The sequence below is a fragment of the Epinephelus moara genome, chromosome 18 (genome assembly GCF_006386435.1).
Source record: "Epinephelus moara isolate mb chromosome 18, YSFRI_EMoa_1.0, whole genome shotgun sequence".
Taxonomy (NCBI): Eukaryota; Metazoa; Chordata; class Actinopteri; order Perciformes; family Serranidae; genus Epinephelus; species Epinephelus moara.
Window position 1 is genome coordinate 7,636,027 of NC_065523.1, and position 25,521 is coordinate 7,661,547.

The 25,521-nt window shown below is 40.6% G+C and overlaps 1 protein-coding gene across 15 annotated transcripts in view; it reads left to right on the top strand.

The window, feature by feature from the left end:
* hoxb3a (homeobox B3a) overlaps positions 1–25,521 on the top strand; it is a 113,250-nt gene that overhangs the window by 65,986 nt on the left and 21,743 nt on the right. For 11 of the 15 annotated variants that reach the window (XM_050068223.1, XM_050068227.1, XM_050068222.1 and 8 more), the window contains 2 exons: positions 10,984–11,050; positions 18,501–19,207. In XM_050068223.1, the coding sequence (XP_049924180.1) occupies positions 18,622–19,207 (586 nt within the window). In that variant the 5' untranslated portion in view covers positions 10,984–11,050; positions 18,501–18,621. Of the gene's footprint in view, positions 1–8,969; positions 9,508–10,983; positions 11,051–14,828; positions 15,314–18,500; positions 19,208–25,521 lie in introns of those variants that run through there. The other 4 variants (XM_050068229.1, XM_050068228.1, XM_050068235.1 and 1 more) reach the window with 4 other exon arrangements.

Genomic DNA, 25,521 nt, shown 5'->3' on the forward strand with positions numbered 1-25,521 from the left:
ATTTATTCAGAGAGGGATATGAAACCAATACAAACAAAATAGGAATATAATCAAATAAAAATAAACACAATGATTTTCCAGCTTACTTAATGTAGGAGTCCATAATATAGGTTGGCAGTTGGAAAAGCATCAGAGGTGCTCTAGTAAAAATCCTTCATTAATAAATGGATGATTATGGATGTTTCACTTAAACAGTCATCACTAAGTAAGCTGGACAGCAATCCTTTTTTAATTCTTATTTGTCTACTTGCCCTATCCTTAAGTAGCACCAGATTATTTTTTCCCCTCAGGAATATAATGAAATTATGCACGGGTTGAATGGAGGTATATATACAAACTATACAAACAATATATGCAAAGAAAATATAGTTTTACCAGGTCTTAATTCTCTTGATTAATTTGTTAATAGGACAGGATTTCAGGATTCAAAACAACTTAATTCATTTGTTTAGTCTTTCTTAATGTACTGAGCTGTAAAAAAAAAAAAGAGACTAATTTCTCATTTGTTATGGGCTGACATACATTTTTAAGTTTTATTTGATTTTACTAATCAGTGTGACAAATACAGGACTTTCTATATGCTGCCACCTCCAGGTTAAATGTTTAAAAAGCCTGCTTTGATTCTCAATGTAAAATTCAATTCAGAATCATAGACGTAGATCTTGGTTGGGACACAGGGGACATGCCCCCCTCAGTATTTAGATCATGGGCATTTTGACACCCAAATAAAACCATGAAAGGAGCAGAGTACTTATATTTGGACAAAAGCTAAGGCATTTACACCATAAACCGATGCAGAGAAGGCACAAATTGATGCAAAAAAATACCAGAATGCAGGACATTAAGTATTTGATGTTTACATTTTTCTGGCAAAAGACGCCCCCAAACAAATCCTACACCCTTGCTTGAAACAGTTTTTTTTTTTTTTTAAACTGCTAGAAATAGGTAGAAACTTTAACTTTACCAGTGGTTCTCAACATGGGGATGGGGAAATTCATGATAAATCTAAAGGGTCACAACATGACAGAGGGATGACAAAGAACAACAATGCATATTTTTCTAACGCAAAATTAGTTTTATTTGTTTTGGGTTTTTTTCTTGTGAAGCACTGGATAATTCCATGACTTCAGGGCTTCTGAATATCATTCAAATGAAATAATTTGATCAGGGGATATTGCTCTTTGGACTGTTTGCAGATCATCTCTAAACTACACCTAAGCCATAATGGCCTGACGCATGTGACACGGAGTAACAAGAAGATATGCCTGATTTTTAACTGAAATGATTGGGAAAAACTGCTCTACGTCATATCAAGTAATGGCTGGACAGCTCCTAAGCTTTCTTGACCTTGGCGGTTTTTGCTCACTTCCGGACATAGGGACTTTAAAGTCACAAAAACCCACAGCAACTTCAACACAGCTGTGATTTAATTGATTTTTTCATACATCACTGACAAAGTATGGGCAAAACAGCGATCAGAGTAAAATAGTGGGGGCAAGCACGCCTAACACTGTCGCAGTGTATAAAGGCTGACAGGTCTGGCTGAGATCCATACAGCCGCTTTCTCCTGCTGTAACAGGCTTAATAGCAGGCCTATCTGCTGCTGGGCCAAGTGGCCTGATTATATTACAATCACTGGCTTCTTTTTCTGATCCATGTGTCATAAGAGGAGCATGTTGTTAGGAAATGGATACAGGCCTGTTGTACTGGTGCAGGTTGTTCAACACTCAGCGTAATGAGGCCCCAAAGCTATATAATAACAACTTAGGAAAATCCATTTTTAAGGCAATGCCAAACCACAAATTACTACAGAAACGTATCACTGAGTGCTGGAGTTCCTGGATGGACTGAGACGCCATTGCAGGACGTGATCTTGTTTAACCAATAGGCAGCCACAGTGGCTGTATGTCTTGAAATCCAACATCCAGCTTTGGTCACAAATCTTGATATACAATGACAAAACCCCTGAAAAAGATGCTCAGTCATTGGACAAAGTGACTTCCAGAGGATAAACCAAACCTACAACCATCCTGCTAGAACCCCAAAGACTACACAGACGCTTGTGGAACTGTGCATTGGGCAGTGGTGTACACAGAGGGAGCAGTGGTGTACACAGAGGGAGCAGTGGTGTAGTAGAGGGTATACGCAGCTAAACTGGGTATACCCACCTCTTTTTCTGGCCATTTACAGTAAACTCACCAGCCAAAAATCCATTGGAATATCTAGGAGAGCACACCCATTTCATTGTCTGTGACCTACCCATCTACTAAGTAGTACAATCACTACACCTCATACACTCAAACTAGGTTTAAGCAGTATGTTGATATTATATCAATATTGTGAGACTAGATTTGGCCTTAGATTTTGTATGTCCAAATACTGAATGTGTTGTCTTCTCCTTTTTTTAAGGGCTGCATTACAGTAAAGCGCTGTAATATCCTGAACCTCCCAGACTGTTCTAGCTGTTCTATTATTTGCCTTTACCCATTTCGTCATCATATCCACATTGCTGATGATTAATTATTTCAAAAAATTTCATTGTGTAAATATTTTGTGAAAACACCAACAGTCAGCCCTACAACATGGTATTTGGTAAATATATATATATATATATATATATCGTGATATTTGATTTTTTTTTCCCATATCGCTCAGCCCTAACTTAAACCCCACAAAAAAGTTGTCAGAACAAAATGTGCTGACACTGTCTGAGCTTTGAATGCAATATTTAAAGACACTTCATCAACTTTGTGGTAACCTCAGAGCTCAGACAGAAATGCAGCTTGCACTCTACAAACCTTTCCTTATGTGATTTCTATCTACCACACTGAGCTCACACACACACACACACACACACACACACACACACACACACACCAACAAGCAGTCACATCCATCCCTGTTCTTCCATTGCCTGACAGACTTGGTGAGCTTGGCACTTTTCATGGCCCAGGAGCAGAAAGGGCAATTTGACCCCCACACTCCACCTCCCCCTAACCCCCCAAACACACTCATCCTCTCTTTCTCTCTCTCTCTCTCTCTCTCTCTCTGTCTCTCTCTCTCTCTTCCTCTCTCTCTCTCTCTCTCTCTCTTCCTCTCTCTCTGTCCCTTTCCTGGCGTCAGGGCTTTCTTTGAGTTTGAGGTTAAAGATTAGCATCTCTGATAAAGATTAACTCTCTGTCAAAGGAAGGCGCTGATGGCATGAGTTTCTGGTTCAGGACTGTTAGTGACACAGGGGCAAGCTCTTCAGGGAGATGGGCGACCCCGCCTGCAGCAAGAGAGGGAGGCCAAAATGTTGGCTCAATGCATAAGCTAAGGTATAATATAAAGCATAGAGCAATGCAACATTTTTGTTGCAGGATGTGGCAAAGTGATTTTGTTAACAGTAATGTCAACAAGTTAGGATATTTCCATGTTTTGGTTAATGTGAAAATGGCTTGGTTGACCCCAGTTATGCACACCTTGAATAAGGTTAGACAATAACAAAGATTTGACGAAGAAGCCAAGAGACATTTTCAGCTTCCAAGTCAGTGTCAATCCACTTCCTAGAGCAGTGGTTCTCAACCAGGGGTGCTTGAATGAGTTCCAGGGGGTCACCAGAAAAACGGGGAATAGTTTATCTTCACTATTTAATTCATTATCAAAGCCCAGTGTGAGTAAGAATTATGTGTGACTATTTTGTTCATAGGTTTCACTTTCTCTGTTATTGAAAACTATAGAATTACAGTCTTAATCATATTGAAGAATAAAAAATCTTTTCAGATGGAAGTCCCTCAAGCGAAATCTTATCACATGGGGGACCGTGACCTTCTGTGAATCAATTCAACGGTTCTTGACAGGTCTAGAACCACTGTCCTTCTGTCACTTGTGTAAGTCTAACTTCAACTCTGATTGTGGGTAAATTTGTGCATGATCCCTGCAAACTCTTCTAAGACCATGAATCAGGGAAAACACTCCCTCTCTTCAGCAGAAGCCTGTGGCCTACATGCGATTCAAATAGGTCTTTTTGTGCACAGGATGAGCGTAATGCCTCAGTTATGTGTCTACAGCCAGGAGCAACACAGTTAATAAGTAGACGATTTGTTCGGATTGCATAAGCTGAATGAAAAGAACGTGTTCACCAAAATAAGAGGATGCATATTATAACAACAGGCGATTCCATTTCCTCTAACACGCTTCAGTTCCCACCTTGGTGTACAACTCATGTCAAGCAGTTAGATGTAACTGAGAAATGTCAGTCTTTCGAAACACACCCATGGCAGTTGTGTAATTTAGACTGGTTGTGAAATGAATAGCCTACAATGTGTACTCATGAGTGTTCCTTGTGAGTGCATATATGCTCTCATGTAGGTCTAATAGACTAAAAGCTTAACAATAAAGAGCGACATTCCATGGATGTAAGTGTACAGAAATCTTTTATACCATTTAGAAACTTATCAACCATAACATAGCTTTTGATTCTTAACATGTATTTCGTTGTAAAGGTTTGTGGAATGAACGACATGAGTCAACAATGGACAGACAGGTAGAAGAAACCAGTCTCAGTCTAGTCAGTCAATACATTTACATGACATTAGAGAAAACCAATTTTTTGTGTTAGTCCAACTAAAACCAGACTTTTACAATACATGTTAACATGTTAGTCCGACTGAAATTGTACTAAATCAAATTTCTCAAAGTTTGATGAACACACCCTGTATGTATTAAGTTATTTGGACCCAAACTGGCGTAGGTGCTCTGCGCATGCTCCCCAGTTTCCACCCTGGACTTTGACCCAGAAGGTCAAAACAAAGTTACTGTGTTGACAGTAGAAGTTGTTGGATTTGAGTTTGATTATAAGCTTGAGGTTTATTTCTGCTGCATTGGATTGATTCAAATTGTGCAAGTGCAATAACTGATAACTGGGTATAACTATGAGTGGTAACCTCTCTGAGACCCACATTTTAATTAAACACACTTAGAAGCAGACTAACATGTATGGTGTCTCTCAGTACTGCATATCTGCTCTCTGGAAACAGTGTTGAAACCTGTGTGTCATTTGCCCAGAGCAGGAGGGGAGGAGATGAAATGTGTTGCAGCATAGGTTTGTCGTCGCTTGCCCATTTGGTGTAGCTATGTCAGGGGTGTTGGTGATGGTGGTGCATGGCCGTTCAACCTCATTACACTTCAAGGAAAGCTTCAAATGGACTTGATGAAAAATGTATGGATGGATAGTGACTGATCTTGAAGGAAGCATATGTTGATGGCAGTGGGTGCTCTGGTAACCCAAAAAGGTCAAGATTTGTAGTAGGGGTGGGGGAAAAATTCAATTCACTGAAGTATCAGTTTCTTTATTATTATTTTTTTTTAATTTGATACCTGAATTAATAAAATTCAAACATGGAAGTAATGACATATATGTTAAAAAGAGCAAAGTGAAATACAGACCTTCAGTAGTTGCTGCAGCAGCTAAGATTTAGCCAGAGCAAATTCCCACTCGGATCAGCAAACTTTCTGTTGCTGCCCTTACAGAAGTTAGACCCAGCCTGCTGTGACCCCCAGCACTGGGGCTCTGCTACAACTGCCACTGAAGGTCCATCTCCAAAGATTCCAACTGCTCCTCTATTGGGTAATAGTCTCCTAGCAATGAGGAGTACATCAGAGGGACAGGGGTGCATTAGCCAGCTACTTCTTGGTGCATTTATAGACAGATGAGAGCAGGGACGCACTCAGCTTCTTTTACTGCCTAGAAAATGCAAGGACGGGCACTTGGCTTCTCTTGTGCTTACTTTGTGCCAACTTTGCTAAGCGACCATAACCTGCATCGTATCATAGCCTACTTCCCAGATATCCCAAGTTTGGAACGTCTTTTGGTGTTGTTTTCAAGTGTGTAGGCTATGAAAATGTTGTCCACACGTCACACAGTTCTGGGTAGTCCTGCACTAAAATGAGGAGCTTCTCATCCATAGTTACGTAGACTGCTATTTACATAAGGAAAGAAAAATATCTGTAGGCTGTGATTGGTTGTTATTTGTCCCATGAAGTAAGATAAGATAAGATAAGATAAGATAAGATAAGATAAGAAACACCTTTATCAATCCCACAATTGAGGAATTCCAGTGTTACAGCAGCCAAGGAGAAAGAGTCAGATTAAAAATTTCAAAATTTAAACTTAAAAACTAGGCATGCAAATAATGTGCAAAAATACAAGAAATGGCGATAAATGATAATAATAATGAGCAGTGAATAAAAATAAGCAGTGGATTAAAGAGAGCATATCTAGTGCAAGTGATTGTATGTCCAAAAAACAGCAAACAGCAACAAGGGGGGCAGTATACTTATAATGGTATTAATAAAGTGAGACATGCAAGGTCCTTTGCTGCACTCCAAAAGTTAAACTTTCTTTTTATCTCAGGGAGCAGCCCTTGTGTCCTGAAAAATAGTCGCTTGGGAATGCTTGCTTACCACCACAGCAGCATTCTCACTATTGAGAGTGCCTTCCTCACATATACATTTATAACGATGGATTTGAGGGTGCAAACTGGTGGCATGAGTATTGGTCCTAAAGAGAGAAAGAGAGAGGGGCAAAGAAGGGCCGAGCAAATCAATGCACTGCACGCAGCTCTACAATGAAGTAAGATTTTAAATAAATTATTTATTCATTTTGTTTTTTTAATAGAAAATCAGCAGATCAATGTTGATATTTTGGTAGCCACCAATAGTAAATCAGTGTATGGGAAAGAATGTGGACTAGCTCAATAAGCAGGGGCGGTTAAACAGCAATTTAAGTGTACTTTGAAAAGTATAGACTATATTTTTTATTAATTCTATTCCAACATGGACATTATATTAACTAAGAATGTAATGTTTATTTAATATAGTGCCTTTCACAAAGCAATGTAAGTGCTTCACTGGAAAAAAAATGTTAAAAATAAGACCATATAAAAGTTATAGTTTATTCACCACTTGTCTCTGTATTGTATGATACTGCTGAATTAAAAGCCAGAGACTGACTGACATGTGATGTGCATTGTTTTTGGAAATATGCCTGATATACAGTAATGATACACAGTCTAAAGTGAATGATGCAACTTTGTCCCATACTGTAATGTTAAATTAGTGAACAAAAACTGCAATAAATCAGAATATCGAATAAAATACAATGCAAATCCTTTCACATTTGCACCCAGGTATTTTGATAGTATGAAATGGTGAGATAAGCTTTTTGTCCCAGCCCTAATTTCTAGAGGACAACAATAAGGCAACCCTTGCACACTTATTCAATGCCCAAAAGTTTAATAAAATACAACATCCTACTTAGATTTTCCATAGGTCAGAACATTTGTAGAGAGACAGTGAATAAGAAAAGAAGCTGAGACAGATATGTGCTTCTTACCTGAAGTGAAAACTCTGTAATGTCAGACTATAAAAGGGTGTAAGTTTACAAATGTTCAGTGTTTACTAAGTCAGTGTTTGCATATGTGAACTAACATCTATCCTAAAAGCACATGTGCTCTACATTGACAGCTTTTCCTCTGTGGCTTTTATTTCCATTGATGTGAGACTGAAACAGGGAGTTGAGCTTCTGGGAAAAGAAACATGATAAGTCATCCAAACTTAACGCAATTCTAACCATGGAGATCATTTGAGAAGAACGTAAGTGGCCAGGAGCCCACTGAAGTTACAGTAAATGACATCAAAGCCGGATATTGTATACACATGGGGGATGTGTCCAACAGATACGTTGTTTGAAGCCAGGGCATTATAAAAGTATTATTATTATTATTACTTATTTTTCTGTAATTCTGCAGCCACTGCAACTAGCATGATCTGCAAGTGGATGACATCACTTTCAAACAACAATCCATAAAGTTGTTTGTTATCCAGTTTATGTCTTGATTTAAACATGGGCTATGTTCTCTAACAGACTACATGTACTGTCATTTAAATGTAGACTGATTGAGCTTTGACAGTTGGGAGAAAAAAGCCTGTACACTAACATAAATCATTACATTTAAATGAAACACACAAAAAATGCTTTAAATAATCACAGAAACAAACACATATCTTGGATGATAACTTTCCACTTAGTATAATTAACATGTAAAAATGCTTTTGTGTTGGAGTCAGTAGAGTTTGCTTTAAGGGCCTGTGCTTTTATTTTTTATATCTCGACTGTTGTCAGCCGGCTGCAGTTCCACATTAACAGCAACAAATAGAATCCTAATGGTTTAGATTGAAATGTCTCTTCTGTAAATCCTGTCCAGGCTCAGAGGTTACAGGTTTAATGATTAAAGCATAAAGCAGTGCATGAAAATGGGATTCTGCAGCACTTTGCCAGTGGGTTGATCATTAAAGAACTGAGCTATTGCTCCTCCGGGTCAAAGGTCACTTTTGGAGAGCTGTGCACCAATATATCACTGTGCGAGTGCTTCAGTGGGGGATTGTAGTTCCTGTGTTAATACCACAAGATACTTTTGACCAAGTCTGTAAAGTAACAGCACTTTAACTAATAGGCTGAACTTTTGCAGATGTTTCCGTTGTGTTTAAGGTGGATCTAAGGTCAAAAAGTATAAGGACAAGGAAAAGCTCAGCACAAAAACTTTTAGATCAAGCCAGAAACACCATTGTTTATACATACCCAGCACATAGACTTTGATAAGCATAGTGAGTATGAGTAGAACTGAAAAGGAGCGTGTGCGTGTGCGTGTGCGTGTGCGTGTGCGTGTACGTGTGTGTGTGTGTGTGTGTGTGTGTGTGTGAGGGCCGAAGCAGTCCGGTGACAGCACCACCAGACCAGGCAGAGATAAGAACAGAGAGTAGTGATAAGGTTTGTACAGGTCATGTGAGACTTTAAAATGAAGCTGCAGCAGCGAGTAACAACATAAGTCCATCCATCAACATCATATATGTTTCCCTACGACTTATTAAGTAAAACTATGACATTCTTAAAAAACTGCACACACTCAAGTTCCAGTATCAGAATCTTCCTTTATTTGCGAAAATGTAGCATGATACATTTTTTGTCTCCCATCCATCCCTTCATGCCCCAGGAGTCTAAATCTGCTGTCCACTCACTTAATATGGATTCTGTTCAATTATGCACCGACTGAGCCTTTGTTGGTTCCCTCTATGTTGACGCTGTTTCTGCCGTTGCTTCTAATCTCAAACTTTTAGTCCATCCATCCTGAGAAAAATACACTCATCTACATTATTTTATTTAAATTCGTGATCCTGATCCAGGAGATTCTATCTGAAAGTCCCCCTCTCTCCCTCAGCCTCCCCTTACTCTCAAAATTTGGCTCATCAGCTGTTCTGGGGCTCTGGAGGCGGCCTCCTCCCTTTGTCTCGGCCTATAGGCTAGCTGGCTAAGCTAGTCGGCCCCTGCATTACTTTCTGGGCAACTTTAGACTAGTCCACTCCTGCTCCGTAGCTCCAAATATCCGACTAACCCGCAGGGCTGAGGGGGGAACACAGGGAGGAAACCCCGGCTGCTGCGATGGGGATGGACGGCAGCCAGAGCTGTGCGTGAGTGCATGGACGGAAACAATACATAACTTTATAGTAGTGGTGGTTGAGGTGGTGATGGTGGTGTAGGCTGGTACGGGGAGGTCGGGGAATCCTTGCTTTTGATTTATGTGTTTGGGGGAAGCTGTCAGGAGCAGAAAGAGAGGCAAACGCGCGCCAGAGATTTTATTCCAGCACTTTAATAAAATATATCCGCCGCTATGCAACAACACGGACAGCGCTTTTCATCCTGCGGTGGTGGATGCTATTATACTATTATGCCATTCACCTTTAAACACTGTTTACCGCCGCATGCAGCAGTGGATGGATGGATATCTACCGCGCAAGTGTCTGCCCGACCGAGATGCGTTCTCCTGCTCTGGGTGCCCAAACCCACACGAGGATAACCGGGCAATAACACGAAATGTTTTCTGGGCTGTGTGTTTTCTCTCTGAATGATGCTGAAGTTATTTATGGGCTCCGTGGATGCAGAGCCGCTGGCAAACAGCTGTTCGCCTTATGGGGCCGCTTTTCCTTTCCCTTTGCTTCCTATTTTTCCCCTGCCGGGTCGTTTGGTGTTTGGCAGCGTTTCGGACGTTTTTATCCTTATTGTGATTGTTATGGATTTGTTCAATATCAATGCAAATAGTTTTTATGTGTAAACGTTTAAGTTTTCACATAAGGCTTTGAGTTATATTTCTTACAATTAAAAATCGAAACCAGGAGCTAGACGCATCCCAAACATGTCTTTCCAATGTAATTATTTTCTGTTTCAGATATGACTGTTTTTAATCATGGCTGTTGTGCTGGGTGTATTAATGCACCAGTTTATGTGTTAACGTTTTCACAGCAGGTTGCATCTATTAAACAAATTCTATGAAATAAGGTGTAAACAATTATTTAAATTACTTTTTCTTTTTCTTTTTTAAAATTATTATTTTGGGTTGAACCAACTCAAGCATGTTGTTTAACTGTTACTATTATTACCCCATTAGCTGTTTCCACAATATTGTTTACGATTATTAATGGATAATTTTAGAACATTTTCGATTCTCTCTATGTCTCAGTTCCGAGTTTTACCTCCATTACGGATGGGAATGAGTGCCATTTTTACGCGTAAATGTTAAGTTCTTTCCCAACAGCAGGCAACACAAATCTGAGATTTCAACCGTTTTTAAAAAGCAAGAAAAACGTGGTGAATAGAAGGGAAGTGTAATATGATAACCAGAATCAATAACATGTCAAATCACTCCCACCCAGCCTTCATCCCTCTCTCTGCTCTTATTGCTTTTATTCCGGGATTTCACCGGGAATAATTTAAGGTCAGCGTTACCTGTCAGCGGTTGTTCCTGTCCCAACCGCTCGATTAGACTACAAGAGGTGTGTGCTCTGTATCGGATTTTAGCAAGACCTTTTGATTGCATATCTCTATCTCTTTCTTTCCTTTCCCTCCCTCTATCTCCCCTTCGCTCCTACTTCCCCCCCTTCATCCTGCAGTTCTTAGGAGCTTTCTGGAAGCCGACTCCTTCCATCAAAACATCAGAAAATAAGAGGAAATCTTTCGGTGAGTCCTGTTGTTTTAATATATATTTATTGTGATGTTTTGCAATGTAAGGAAAGAGGTATGAAGTGTGGTGTGGTGGTTATTAGATAGTGGAAAATGTGACTCTCATAATGTACACGCTCATAATTTCTGTGTAAATATGATGAATTCATCAAATTCAGATCATTAATTCTGATCAAAAACAGCATGATAATATGGACAGTGATTTTCATTTATTTAGGCTATTTTTATTTTTTTAATGGAAAAACAAAAATATGTTTGTTTTAGCCGCACCATAATGCGCGTGCTTTTGTAGGCCAATCTATGCCATGTCCTTCACTTTTGTCACATATGTGTTATTAATACTATTAGTGTTATGATGTACTTTTACATTTCGATGCCATGATGGTGTCATTTCACATTGTCGCCGTTTACAAAAACAGTGCAGACAACGTGCAAATATAACGCAGATAAATGAATGTGGAAAGTGAGTGGGAAGATGTTGGTGATTTTGATGCAATATTATTACTTAATATAATTAGTGTCCTTTAAAAGTCGACTGAAATGTGTATAAGGGTGCAGCTGAATGCATGCGACGGGATATGCATGTGTGTATGTGTGTGAGAGAGTGGTGTAATATAATGTGTGACACGTGCTAATGTAATATAATCCAGAGGTGTGAAGGACAGTGTGATGACCGCAGGTTACAGCCGCAGCAGGAGACACACCAGGGTCAGTTCATCATTTGATAAGACAGTTATTAAAACAGCACTCTGTAACTGCAATAATGACCAATGCTACAGCAGCTATAATACTGTGGCTAATGAAACTAGCACCAGCAGAAGCATAAAATAGGTCACTGTTGTAGAAATACTTCAAGGTTCATTTTTGAGATCACATAAAAAGCAAACATTACAAACAGTTCTTTGTCCTCAATTTGTTTAGAATATTTTAGCGTTTGGCATTTACAGTGACACAGTGTTTGAACACAGTTAAACTGCGTAAAATGTGTTTAAATCCTGAAGTCGGAGGAAATTCCTTTGTGTCATCCTCAGTGGCCTACATGTCTGAAGTCCTGGGGGAAAAACGAAAAAAAATGGAAAGAGGATTTCCATGGCTCTGAAAGGCAGAGAGTTTCAGTTGTGAAACCCAATATCCGTGACTCAATCCGAAACACGGAGCCGACGATGCGCGTCTGCCATCCAAGGAAAATAAAGAACTGCCATCCCTTACAAGCACCGGCGTGCTTTTACAAGTCAATACATTCATGTAATCCTCTCTGCTTATTTCTTCACATGCACGTCTCTTCCCACACTGTTGCTCAGTGGAAAAAAGAAAGACAGAGACAAAAAGAAAAAAGCTGATTAGTGGTTTGGTTAATGAGTAATGAGGTTTTTCAGCAGCAGTTAGCAGATCCTTCAGTCCGTACAAAAGATGGTTTCAAGGAAAAAGTTGCAGACAGACACATTTCAGGCTCCCACCTTCCACCTACACGGAGCTCATCCTCTCATTTCAGCAGCCCACAGCGAATGCTATCTGTTTTAAAGTTGGGCTGTTTACACACACACACAAACGCGCGCGCACACACACACACACACACACGCTGCTGGGTGCGAGAAAACTCATAAATCTTACGTAGCCATAAACGACAGGGGTAGCGTCCTGAATAATAAAAATAGAGGGAAGTGGGAGAGAGAGCTCTAGAGACAGAGAGAGAGAGTGTGTTTGTAGGTGTGTGTGTGTGTGTGTGTGGTGGGGGCATGAAAACAAAGTAAGATACCTTCATATTTTCATTTCCATTTTAGTCTCACCTCTCAGCGTCTCTTTCCTTCTGGGTTTTCTTGTCACTCGTGTCTCCTTTTTCGCCTACTTCACCTCTTTCTTCAGATGTTGTTGCACTTCGCTCCTCATGTTTTCTTCCTTTACAAAGACGTGGAAGTGGATAATGTAAAGTTCCCCCTCTAGTTAGCGCTATTATGTCATATTCTTCATACTTTTTTGTTGATTTCTTACATTGTTGCTGTTGTCTGCACCTCTTCTGCCAGTCTCCTCCCTTCCCTTCTTTTTTTATTTAGCATTTTCTGTGCATGAGTAGCAGCAGGGGGAGACAAGGTGTTGAAATGTGAACAATACAGACTGTATATCTAGTTTCCACAGGGAGGAATGGGCTGCAGGAGGGGTTACTGTAAAAATAACAATAATAATAATAATAATAATAACAATAATAATACCTCCTGGAAAAGTAGGGAGAGAGGAGGGAAAGAAAGAAAGCAGCAGTCTTCTCATGCTGCCTGTACAGATGTCACCAAAATATTAACAAATTACCAAATTGCCATTCATGACAGGTGAGTGATAAGTGATACCTCCCAGCAGTAAACATATAATATGCATAACTTCACATGTCATGTCTCTGCCTCTAATGCACTTTCAGATTAATAGTATATTTATATTTGTCAATCTAGGTGTTAGGTCAGCTCAAAATATGACAAAATATCCAATATTAGCTATTAAGAAAATACTTTATTATGAGCCCAAACATTGCCATGTAATAGAGAAATATCAGTATAGGCATTATGAAATAAGAGCTGAATGGTGCGATTATATATTTTATTTAGTTAGCCTCTTTAATTTGGAATGTTCATAATAATGTACAATGAGGTGCACAATATTATTACAGCTTATGTACTTTATGTTGAGGACTGTGTTATTTTATATTTTGTGATAGATTGTGAGCCTAGTTTTGGACTGCAAAGTAGTTTGATGTTAGTACCTATGGTTTTAATTTAGGCCTACATGATCAGTAGCCTAAATAATCCACAGGTAAACTCAGTAAAATGGACTGCTAACCCCTGATTGGAAAATGAAACTCTGATTGCCTACTGCTCGTCCAAGGCTGTTTTAAGATGTCTTTGGCCTGTAGCATGTAGACTACTAATTGGAAATGAAAGAGAAGGGCAAATAAAGATGGACTCTCCCATCAAACAAGAAGCCCATGCTGTTTGTTTTTTCAGCGGAGGCGGGGAGGTTGTTTGTAAACAACATGTTTTTATATTAGCCGACATAAAAGTTACGCCAAAGTTCAGCCATATTTGGGATGCATTTTAACACAACTTCTTGAAGAAAAATCCAGTTTTAAAGACTTAATTCTGAACCAGTGGTGATGCGTTCAAAGTACCCTGTAGTGTCTGTGCCTGGTTGTAGGACTAACACAACTGCCTGCGTGTTTCACTTCAAGCCACTGAAATTAGCATAATTTGTGAGTGACGCCGAGCTGTTTGATGGGGGAATCAACGCGTCCGCAAGTCAAGCCCCGTTATTTCATCCGTTACACCCCCGTGAGCGTTTCTGATACCCGGGCTTGTTGTCAACAACATATTGAGAATACATGGATACTACCACCACAACTACTCCTACTAGCTGCTGCTGCTAGCCGTGTGGAATAAAGCTCCCAGAGCCCGGAGCGAGGTGGCAGCACAGACCCAAGACAGAGGGGAAGACGCGGAGGGAGAGAGGCAGGAGACCCGGGGAGACGGAGAGAGGGGAGAAGGGACAGGGGACATTTAAAAAGAAAAATAGGGGCGACCAACCACCCAAAAAATGCAATGGGGTGACATTTTGTGGAGGACCTGTTCCTCAGAGGCTGTGTGACTGGCCGGCTGGCTGTGTGAGCGACAGAGGCTTAAAAAGAAAGAAATTTGAGGCCATTGTTATCAGCCAGCAGCGGTGCAGCCAGCGCTGGTGCTGGGGCGGAGGGTGGAGGTGGAGGGCGGGTGGGGGGCGGGGGGCGCGAGCAGGCAGCAGGCAGGCTCCCGGTAAGCTCGTTCAGCTCGTGCGCTAGCTTGCCTGCCTGTAGCCTATTAGCCTATACCAAGCCCGTCCGTTAATTCTGCCCGTATTTCGAGCCCCCCTTTGACGCCTCGGCTCCGTCTGGCTCTGTTATCCACTAGCCGTTCATGCCACACGGTGTCCGGTTCGCCGCCCACGCGCAGCCCGGTCCGCCGCCGCTGCCGCCGCTGCTGCTGTTGGCTCCAGGAGGTGTTGTGGTGGTGGTGGTCGCGAGCAGCCGTGCTAGTCTCGAGACAGCACCGGAGGAGCAGCGGGTTTGCGGAGAGAAGAAGAGAGGAGGAGGAGAGCAAAACGAGAGAGAAGGCGAGCGGATTCGTTATTTATTTAATTATTTATTATTGTTATTGATTACCTAGTGAACGTGCGTGAGGACTAATCTGTGATGCGGTGTTGCTGGGTCCGTGCCGGACTGGACCGGGACCGCCGGTGCTAAAGAAGGTAAGGAGCATCACCGGCAGGCAGGAAGGCAGGCAGGCCAGCCGGTAATGCAAGAGCTCAAACAACAAACCAGAAATACAGAGTGTGTTTGTTCGCTGTGCAGTTTGTGAACGGCGGAGTGGCTGGCTCAGTGATTTATGGCCCGTATGACTTCAATCCCGGTTCAAGAAGAGTTCACAATGCTTTAAGCTGCCGTAGCTACCCGCCGCAAGCAGCCCCCCTTCTTCTTTCGGCCTTCCATCTCTGTCCTTTTTCTTTCTCTTCTTTACCCTCTCATTTCTTCCCCTAGTCTGTCCATGCATCTTCCTCACTTAGCCTATAGCTATTTATTTACAAAGCAATGGCCGACCATTTTTCTGTTATGGATTATGGGCTACTTATCCCTGGTGTTACCTATTTTCTCCCCACGGGCCTCCGTTTTATTATTTTGCGAATACCTGACATTTTAATTCACACTAAAATGTTTCGATGCTGTAATTTTATTTACACACTGTGACTTCAGTGTTTGTTGATTTCAGCCCAAATCGAGGCCAACACAGCAACAATAGCTGTGATCTGGCCATTCTTTTATTGTTTTTGGGCTCGGCTCCACATAATTGGCCCCTCTCTCTCCCTCTCTGTGTCTGTTAATGGGATAAGGAATACGTGGATTGTCCAAGTTAATGCATTCTCTCTGTGTCTCCCTGCCTGCATAGCTCTTCTCATGGCAGGCGCCATTTGTAATTTTATATCCCAGGATAAAACACAGACACTGGACACCACTGGCCGACCTCTCTATCCCTCTCTCCCTCTCTCTCTCCATCCCTCCCTCTCCCCCTCTCTCTCTCAGTTGTTTTTGTTTGGGTGGCTGTTTCTCTGTCAGTGTAAGTGGATTATTCAGGGAGGCGTCTAGTAAAGTTGGTGATTGTATTAAGCTGTAGCCCTACAAGCAAGGGGCAGAGACATTACGTGTCCCGTTTAATGGCGATACAGCGATATGATTTAATAACATATTCCTCCTACACTCACTGCCACCATGGCCCCTCTCTCCCTCTCCCTCTCTCCTTGGGACTATTCCTCAGAGTAAATAATTAGGATTCCAGCTTGTCTACTAGAAAGATAAATGGCTGACATATGTGACGTGCTGAGAGCTGGAGAAGGGCTGGACTGTCGAATCACAAAACAAGAATAGTAGTAATATATGAAAAAGCCAATTAGCAAACGAATATTTCCTAATAATCAGTATATATATTAATATATATATATATATATATATACATACACATATATATATATATATATATATATACGATATATGTTTTTTTTATTATTATTTATTTGTTATATAGGCCTGGTTTGATGCTAACGGTTTAAAAATAATTTTACTGCATTTCCCATGAATCACAAAAAAATCGCGTAGCCATACAAATAGATAACATAATTTCAGATTTTTTTCAGCTTCTTTTCGTAGCATGTGTAGCATAGGCCTGATATCTAAGACGTAAGGATGTCATATTATCTTCGCACGCGCTCTAGCTTTTTTTTTTCTATCCACAGTGAAACACCCATACTTTCAATTTTATAACACTATTAGAAATAGACTTGATGGCTTTTAATACCAGTGTGGGCTGGTGCTGCGATAATATCCCAGGGAATGAATTATTGGTAACATTTAGCTGCTGAGCCTCAGTAGTTAGCTGTAGCACTGAGGCTCAGTTTGTGTCAGATGGCAGAGCCAGCAGAGCCGCTTCACCTCTGTTTCTCCCCGTTAAACATTTTATCTCCAGAGGAGAAATGAATGCCAGGTGCTCTCTCGCGCCTGACAAGCCGGCCTCTCGCGGCCACAGGCCCACCCCAGCGGTGAGCTCGAGATAGGGAGTCTATGGGGGCTCACACTGCTGTTTTTTTCCCTTTCTTTCCTTTTTCCCGGGGCCCTAATGAATCACTGACTCGTGAAGCTCCTTCCGGGGTTTCTTTTTCCCATATTTTCTATTGCTGGCCTCTTTTGTCTAAATCCAAGTCCAAGTGTTTTGTTTATTTATTTATGTATTTATTTGTTCTTTCTTTCTTCAAACGTGTAGTCCACCTCATTAAGATATTATTCACCTAAATCTAACCCGGATTTCCCCTGACCAAAAATAATAATAGAAATAATGTTTCGAGAAATATTCCCGAGATCACCTTCTTCACCAGAGAGATTTGATGTATGCATCCCACCGTTGCCAGTTTGATGGCACGAAACGCCATTAATACGTTTTTGTTACTACGTTTAGAAAAACAAACAAAAAACCCCCATATTTCCCCTGACCTGTTAAAAAAATTCTACCGTGATGCAAGAGTAGTAGTAGGCCTAGTAGTTATTCAGCAGCAGTGATGGCTTCCGGAGATAGACTCCTATGAGTGAGGTAACAGCCGAGCAGACGGAATATAGTAAATCATATGTGGAAGGCAGAGGTTGACAGAAATAGGCTACCTACATCAGTCACAAAGGAACACACAGTATATACAGGCCACACTCACTGCCGCCATTACACAACAAAATGTCACGTTCAGCAGAAATAACACCAGACACAGTGGGGTAGTGCTTTATTACAAAACATAATTCTAAATAAAATTTGCATATCGCATAAGTAGGAAAAAACGAAAAATAGTAATGTTTGAAACAAGGAGATTTTGTTTCATTTTATTATGGAATCAAAGGTGCATTGTTAATATCAATGGACTGACTGCTGAAAAATGAAAATAATTACTGAATAAGCTAATAATAGGCTAATTAATTAGACTAATTCTATAACCATTACCATTATGAACAATATGAGTTGATGGCCTACTATGTTACAACTTAACCATAATATCATAAATAATAATAAGTTTCAATTACTATTATGTGAATAAAGGTAACATTTATATGGAAATGTAACAATAAGGTTATGCATATTTTCGTGTGTGTGTGTGTGTGTGTGTGTGTGTGTGTGTGCGCGCGCGCCTGTGTGTGTGTGTGTGTGTGCATAGAGTACACAGTTTGCCCTCCTCGTGCCTCTTCTACTAGAGCATCTGCAGGCTGTGCACTGGGCTCAGAAGGGAGGGGGAGGGTAAGGGGGGTGAGGAAAGAAAAGCAGTGGTTTCTATTCATGTCATGCTGCCTTTCATGGGAGGAAGATGGATTTATCTCTCTTATTTCTTCATTCTGCCTCTCCTAACCTTTTAGGTCAGATTGCAGGAGACCGTTGGAGAGACACCGTCACGTGACCCCCGGTACCAAATGGTCTTCCGGCAGTGGCTCTCAACAAGGACCGGAGCACAAGAAGACGCCGCCACTTCTCTCAGAAATGCAGAAGACAACATACTACGACAACTCCTCTGCGCTTTTCGGTGGCTACTCGTCCTACCAGGTGCAGGGGGCGGCAGCGGCGGCAGCAGCAGCCGCCAACGGCTTTGGGGGCTACGATGCACCGGTCCCAGTGTCCCACCACCAGCCGGCCTTCCAGTCTGCAACCCATCTGGATGTGGATTCGTACCAGCGCTCGGCCTGCTCTTTACAGTCACTGGGCAGTAACAGTGGCCACCAGCAGCAGCAGCTAGCCAAGACCAAGGAGCTGAATGGCAGCTGCATGCGGCCCAGTCTGCCGCCTGAGCACCACCCTGGCTCCCAGGTGTCTCCTCCACTGCCCCCCAATCCCAGCAATGGTAATTCTGGGGCTCAGCAGCCGGGGGGCAGTGCTGGGGCCTCCACGGTCTCTAAATCAGGCCCCAATAAGTCGTCTAATTCTTCCTCCTCTACATCGTCCTCCACATCGTCCTCCTCCTCACTACCCCCCAACCCAACTATGGCCAAGCAGATCTTTCCCTGGATGAAAGAGTGTCGACAGACGACCAAGCAGAAAAACTGTTCGCCCAGCAACAACTCTGGAAATGGTGTGTTAGGCTACACCTGTCTCTGTCTCTCTGTCTGTCTTTGCTTTGATCTCCCCCCTCATAGCACCACAAAAACAACATGGCTTGGCAGAGTACCCTGGTCTCTCTCTTTCTCTCCCTCATTTCCTTTCTTTAGTTCCTTCCGTTCTCCTTCAGTTTCTTTCTTCCTTCATTTTCTTTCCTCATTAGCATCTTTTTTCCTATTATCCTGCCTTCTCCTTCCCATCACCACGTCCCTCTTTCCTCACCTCTCTTATCAACATCCTCTTTCAAGCAACAGATCCCCAGAGGATTTAAAAGGTTTCTCAGTCTATTATGGCAAAACAGGTTTCCACCGGCACTGGTTCAGACAGGCAACTAGTCAAACTGGTAATCTGTAGCTGGTGAAGTCAGTTTCTTCTGGTCCAAGGTAATTATAGGCATCTAATATTGCCTTTGAATAAAGTGGCTGGTTAGCTGGATTCACTGAAGCATTGATACATCTCCCTGAGAAAACATGTTAGCATGTAAAATTAATGGTAAAGCTTTAAGTTATCTAAGTGAGTCTTTTGAATGATTAATCCTATCGGTAGAATGACTTTCAAAACCCTAAATGTGGCAAGCAGTGACCAGTAAAATAAGTCAAAGGTCAGAGGCATAGCAATTTGACAGCTATTCCTGTAAAACAGAGAGGAGTGCTCAAGTTAATAAGTAAAGGGCAGGAAGTATATTTTTGATCACAGAGAAAAACATCTATACTTTTTTTAGGGAAAGGGGAGTTAGTTATTTATATGATGTGAACTAATGAAATATAGATGTTTGGATTCAACAAATCAAGATCTAAACACATTGTGTGCTTTCTTTTAAAGATTTAGATGAATACCACTATAGGCTGTGTGTTAAGTGCAGATCTTAAGTCAGGAGGCAATTAGCTTAGCATAAAGACTGGAAGCATGACAATATAGCTAGCCTATCATTATTTTACCTAAGTAAGTAATATACAGAGAAATACCTCTAAAGCTCACAAATACTAGCTAATTTAATCAGGCATTTCTAATGCACTGTTTGTACTTATATATACAATGTGACCTATGTAATCATAAGCCAGTAATTTGTGTAGAAACTATGTAATCGTGAAGGGTACAATCACACAACCAATGCACTGATGGAGATAAAGAAGGAAGTAGTATTAGAAGCAAATGTCTGTTTAAGGACATAGTTTGGGGTGGTGGATGGGTCAAACAAACACAGGACTCTCTCCAAGGATACTGGTGTTTGTGTCCCATGTGAAATCAGTTGAGTTTTAAGCTATTTTTAGGTATGTTGTCACCATGTTTTTTTTCCTAAACCTAATCTACGTAACTTATATACGTAACTTTATGTTAAGTACATGACAGGATGACGCCCAATCATGTTTCTTTTCCTGAACCTAACTTACGTAATCTTACTTTCCTTAATGTAACCTTTGTAACTTCACGTTAAGTGCATAGATTTGAATTTGGTTCGGGGGGGAACAAATTCATTAGACGGTGTACATACTGTTTTATGAAGATACTTTGAATCAATGTGTTGTATCTTTTTTGTTAAATTAGAACCCAATGTAAAAGCAACTCGTTGTGGTTTTCTATGAGTTACATGTGGGAAACAGCTCTTGGAAAAGACCAGCAAAGTGCAATGTCTTCCTGAAGGCTTGTCATCACAATGAGGTTGCGAGGTTTGGTTCTGTCAGTCCTGTACAGAGATCTTTACTAAAACCTATGATCACAGAACGTAACTGGCAATGGGAGCTATACCTTGAGATGCTGCAATGGATACTGGGCGGATGGACTCAGTGTTGTTAATCAAGAAATTGTTTCAACACATAATTCTCCCTAAAATCACCTGAAATTAAGGGTGAAAGCATAAGGAGATGAATATAAACAGGATTGTTTCAGTGTCACCAGTGGTAGAACAAAGAGAGAGAGATTTGATATTGAGTCAGTATTTAGTCACATTTTCAGTAATAGAACCTAAAAGAAATTCAGCTCAATAAAGAAACAATCAATGGCAACTGAGCAGTCAGGGATTCATTACAGTAACAGCACAGTCAGTTATAGGACAGTCTCGTTAACCAGCTGGCACAAACCTGCAGCCAATAGCCTGTACACCTTTGTTTTATTCATTTACTTTCACCTCCTCCGTCTTTCCTTGCTCTCCACCCTCTTGTAATCACTTGCCTTCTGATTGCTCCCTTCTCGCCTCCTCTCTCTCCTCCTCCTCTCCTTTGGCACCTTCTTGGAAAGCTCCAGCAAGAAGGAAGATATTAACAGGATGAATTTAAATGTCATGTACGATAACAGATGAATAGATTTTCAGAGAGAGGGAGAATGACATGCAGACATTAGAAATGCAAGATATTAGTAAATGGGAAAAAAAATACAACAGGATGATAAATTTGAATATCATCTGCATGTCTGATAACAGGCAAAGAAAACAGTCATTGAGGCAGACAGATACGTTATTAGAATTGGTAGTTATCGATGAGAAAAAATATGTTCCGCCATAATGAATATGAGTCTCATATACGCGTTCAAAAAGCTTTCAGTTGACTGGGCAGAGAGTTAAGAAGAGATTAGACTGTTTATTGATGAGAATTTGAAGCAATCATTTTGAGAATGTCACTGCTCTGTGCGACAGATGAGATGGTTACCTCTCTCAGCTTTCTGTGTCTGTTTATATAAATAAACACCAGAGTAAAGTGTTTATACTGTTGAGAGAGAGAAGGGGTTACGGAGAGATAGGATTTTGGTGCTCGCTTTGAACGCTACTGCATCAGCAGTTATTAGTGTGAATACATTGGAAGCATGCACATAGGAACATACCAACATATTCAGATGGAAGAGGGCCTGTTGTTTAGCACTACTGTATAGTGTGCAATGAGCACCAAGATGGAAACAACACTAGAGCTAGCAATGTATCATCTGTTGGTGTTTAAGCTAGTCTGCTTTAGTGGCCATTTGTTTCAGCAGGAAAACCAACCCTCTTAAAGGAAAACTTCACCCACAGAATGACCATCTGTATATTAATTACACATCGTGTGTGATACCTTAAATTTCTGAAGAAAACTTTGTTTTCCCAAATACCTCCATGGTGAACGAAACTATATCAAACATCTGTCTACAAACTGTCACATGACTTGTACCATATAATCCAAATAGGATTTACCCAGTGATATGCTCAGTATTTCCCAAATATGTATTTTCACTTCACACGTATGTTTGAAGTTTGCTCAAGCAGAGCTCTTATGCATGTGTGTGCTCAGGCACACTCAGGGCACACTAGCAGTTGGCAGAAGAAGAAGTGAGCATTTTTTTACACTGATGTTTTGATATAGTTTTGCTGTTGACCCTGTTTACTTCACTTCATGAAGGATGTTTACCTGTTTTTGGATTCTTCATTCACCATGGAGTCATGTGAGAAAAAACAAAGTTTCTTCATTTATTCAGCAGAACTCACTGAGTAACTGATTTAATGGTCATTTTGTGAGTGAAGTATTCTTTTAAGTCGTTTTAACACATGGAACCCTCTGAATTTCAAGGTTCAAATGATACAGTAACTTTTGACATTTATGCTTATGGTTCATTGTATATCATCTTCAATCATCAAGTCTTTTCACACCATGCATAAACACTCTGGAAAAAATAGAAAAACTAGGTTTTATTTTTATAGCTCTGGCTAATGGCTCTGTCATGATAATAGAACTGATTACACCAAAGTAACTGCCAGGAAGTTGAAACCCTGCAAGAAACCCTGGGGGTCAGACAAACAGACAGGTTGTAAACAAACTCCTGGTTAGTCCAATTTAACTGTACCAGAAAATAAAGGTTCACAATAAATTTTAACCTCACTGAAACAGCCATCCAGGTTTAGGGACCAATTTCCCTCTTCAATTTTGACCCTCTGTGCTTGACGGGTCGTCACATAAGTGACTTGGTTTTACCTACAAATACTCACTCACTTGCCAGCTTATTAGGTGAAACTAGCTAAAACTAATACATCATATTTTTGTGGATGTTATAATGCTAAGTTAATGTTGCATCTGTTTCAGAGATGTGTTTTGGAGGATGTGGTTTGGTTCTGTTTAACTGTATTACGCTATACTGATCATAGCTAGACTTTTATTATTTAGCCTCATTGATATGAATGGATGGGGTATGATAATAGAAAGACCCCTTAGTATGCTGTAGCATGATTCAAAATGGGGCCTTCGTGGAGGACTGTTGCATTGCATTAGTTTCATTTGATTTGATTTCACTTTATAATCAAAAAATGTCTTAAATTTGTCTTGTGTGTCAGGACATCAACTTTTTCACATAAATACTAAAATACAAAACAGCATTTAACCAAACAACAAAACCATACCACAGATGTTGAAAATAAACATCAGACATCACTAAAAATGTTGCAATGCAACAAATTAATCATTCCTATTACATTCAGTGTTCTTTTAGTAACGCAGCTTGAAAATTTGACTCAAACATTTGACCCACAATTGTTTGAGTGTGGTTTATCTAATAAACTGGCAACTCAGTCAACGTATCCCCATACCATGATGCACATGATACCTAATGAATGGTGTTGTCACGTTACTTGCCTTATGTACAGTTACATGGGTTGGTTAAGGCAAGCAACGTTACATAGGTTAAGTTGTGGAAAAGAAACATGGTTGGGCTTTGTCACGTTACGTTAAGTTGCATACCTAACGTAAAATTGCCAGTAATGCTGCATATGTTACGTAGGTTAGGTTTTGGATAACAAACATGTTGTCATGTTACGTACTTAACATAAAGTTACATACTTAGCGTGATGTTACGTGGGTTAGGTTTAGGGGAAAAAGTACTTAGAAATGACTCAGAGTTCACTTGGTTTCACATGGGACACAAACCCATTTCCTGGGGGAAGTCCTGTGTTGTTTGACCCATCCAACACCCAAACCTGGCTCCTTATGTGAATCTTTGCTCTTTAGACTACTTCCTTCTTCACTGCCCATGGTGCATTAGTCACGTGATGGCAGCCTCCTGTATTACTTGGGTTACATGAGTACTGATGCATTTAGAGTGCATGAGAACAACCTCACCCAGAATAGACAATCTGGCTTAACTGTGAGCTTGTTTGCAAACTGTCTGATTATATGATGACTCATGTTTGTTTTCCTGTTGGAGCTATTTTGATGTTGATGTTGCTGCGTAACAAAATCATGGTTGACGACACAGTGTTATCACAACCAATATGACTAAAAGCCAGCACTAAGAACCTTCTTACTATGGTGGAAGCACTGCTGAAGAATGGCAGTGATTTGGAAAATAAGGAAGAAGACCTTTGTATTTTTCATACAGGCTGCCTAAATTCTGAATTTTGAAAATCATAATTTATTTTACTATTGTACTAGTAAGAGGGCGTGTGTGAAAAGGACTTTGTACCCACTTTTCATATGTTTATGTTTCTAAACTGTTAACTGATTTGATGTTTACTAGCTTTTACGGTTTGCAAATAAGTTATGTGAAGCATCCTCCAAACCTTTCTTCTAAGCAATTTTAAGGCAGATCACTTGATTGCAGAACTGATGGAAAGGATGCAGGATAATCATCAAGTGCATGCTAGTTGATTGTGGTTAGTATGTTAGTCTATTTAACCCCTTTTGTGTCAAATAACCAATCATCATCTAGAGGTTTATTCACTTCAACACGTTGTCTAAAGTAGTGACAGCAGCTGGTGGATTTGATGTTTATGGCCTTAAGACAAATTGATTAGCTTCCTGCTGTAGTAACATACACATTTTGAAAACATAAGACACTAAGAGTGACTAACAATACACCATTCACCCAAGGCTCATGTAATTCACTCAACATAAAGAACAGTGGTAACAGTTGAAGTGTCTGCACAAGTCTCTGAATACCCTTCAGATCTGTTAGGAGTTAGTATAACTATCACATAAATGTGGTGAGAAGCCTGACTTTTCTTGGCATGCTGATTGAAGTGAGTGCAGGTCAGCCTCAGTTCCTGCTCGTAGTCCTTGTGCTGCTGCAGCTGCTGTTGCTGTGGGGGGTTTGTCTTTCCAGCCAAGATGCAATTTAGCTGCCCTCGGCCAGCACCGGGCCCTCCGTCTCTTAATAACTGCCACTGTTATGAAGTGTTGACAACTAATATCAAGGGATAATTCAACCAGCATGCTCGGACCCCCCTCTGCTTTATTAAGAACCTGAATGCTTTCAATTTCCTCCAGCAAGCAGCCTGAATGTGTTTTATTCTCTCTTCCTCACAGGCTCTCTCAATTTTTATTTCATCATCCTTTTACC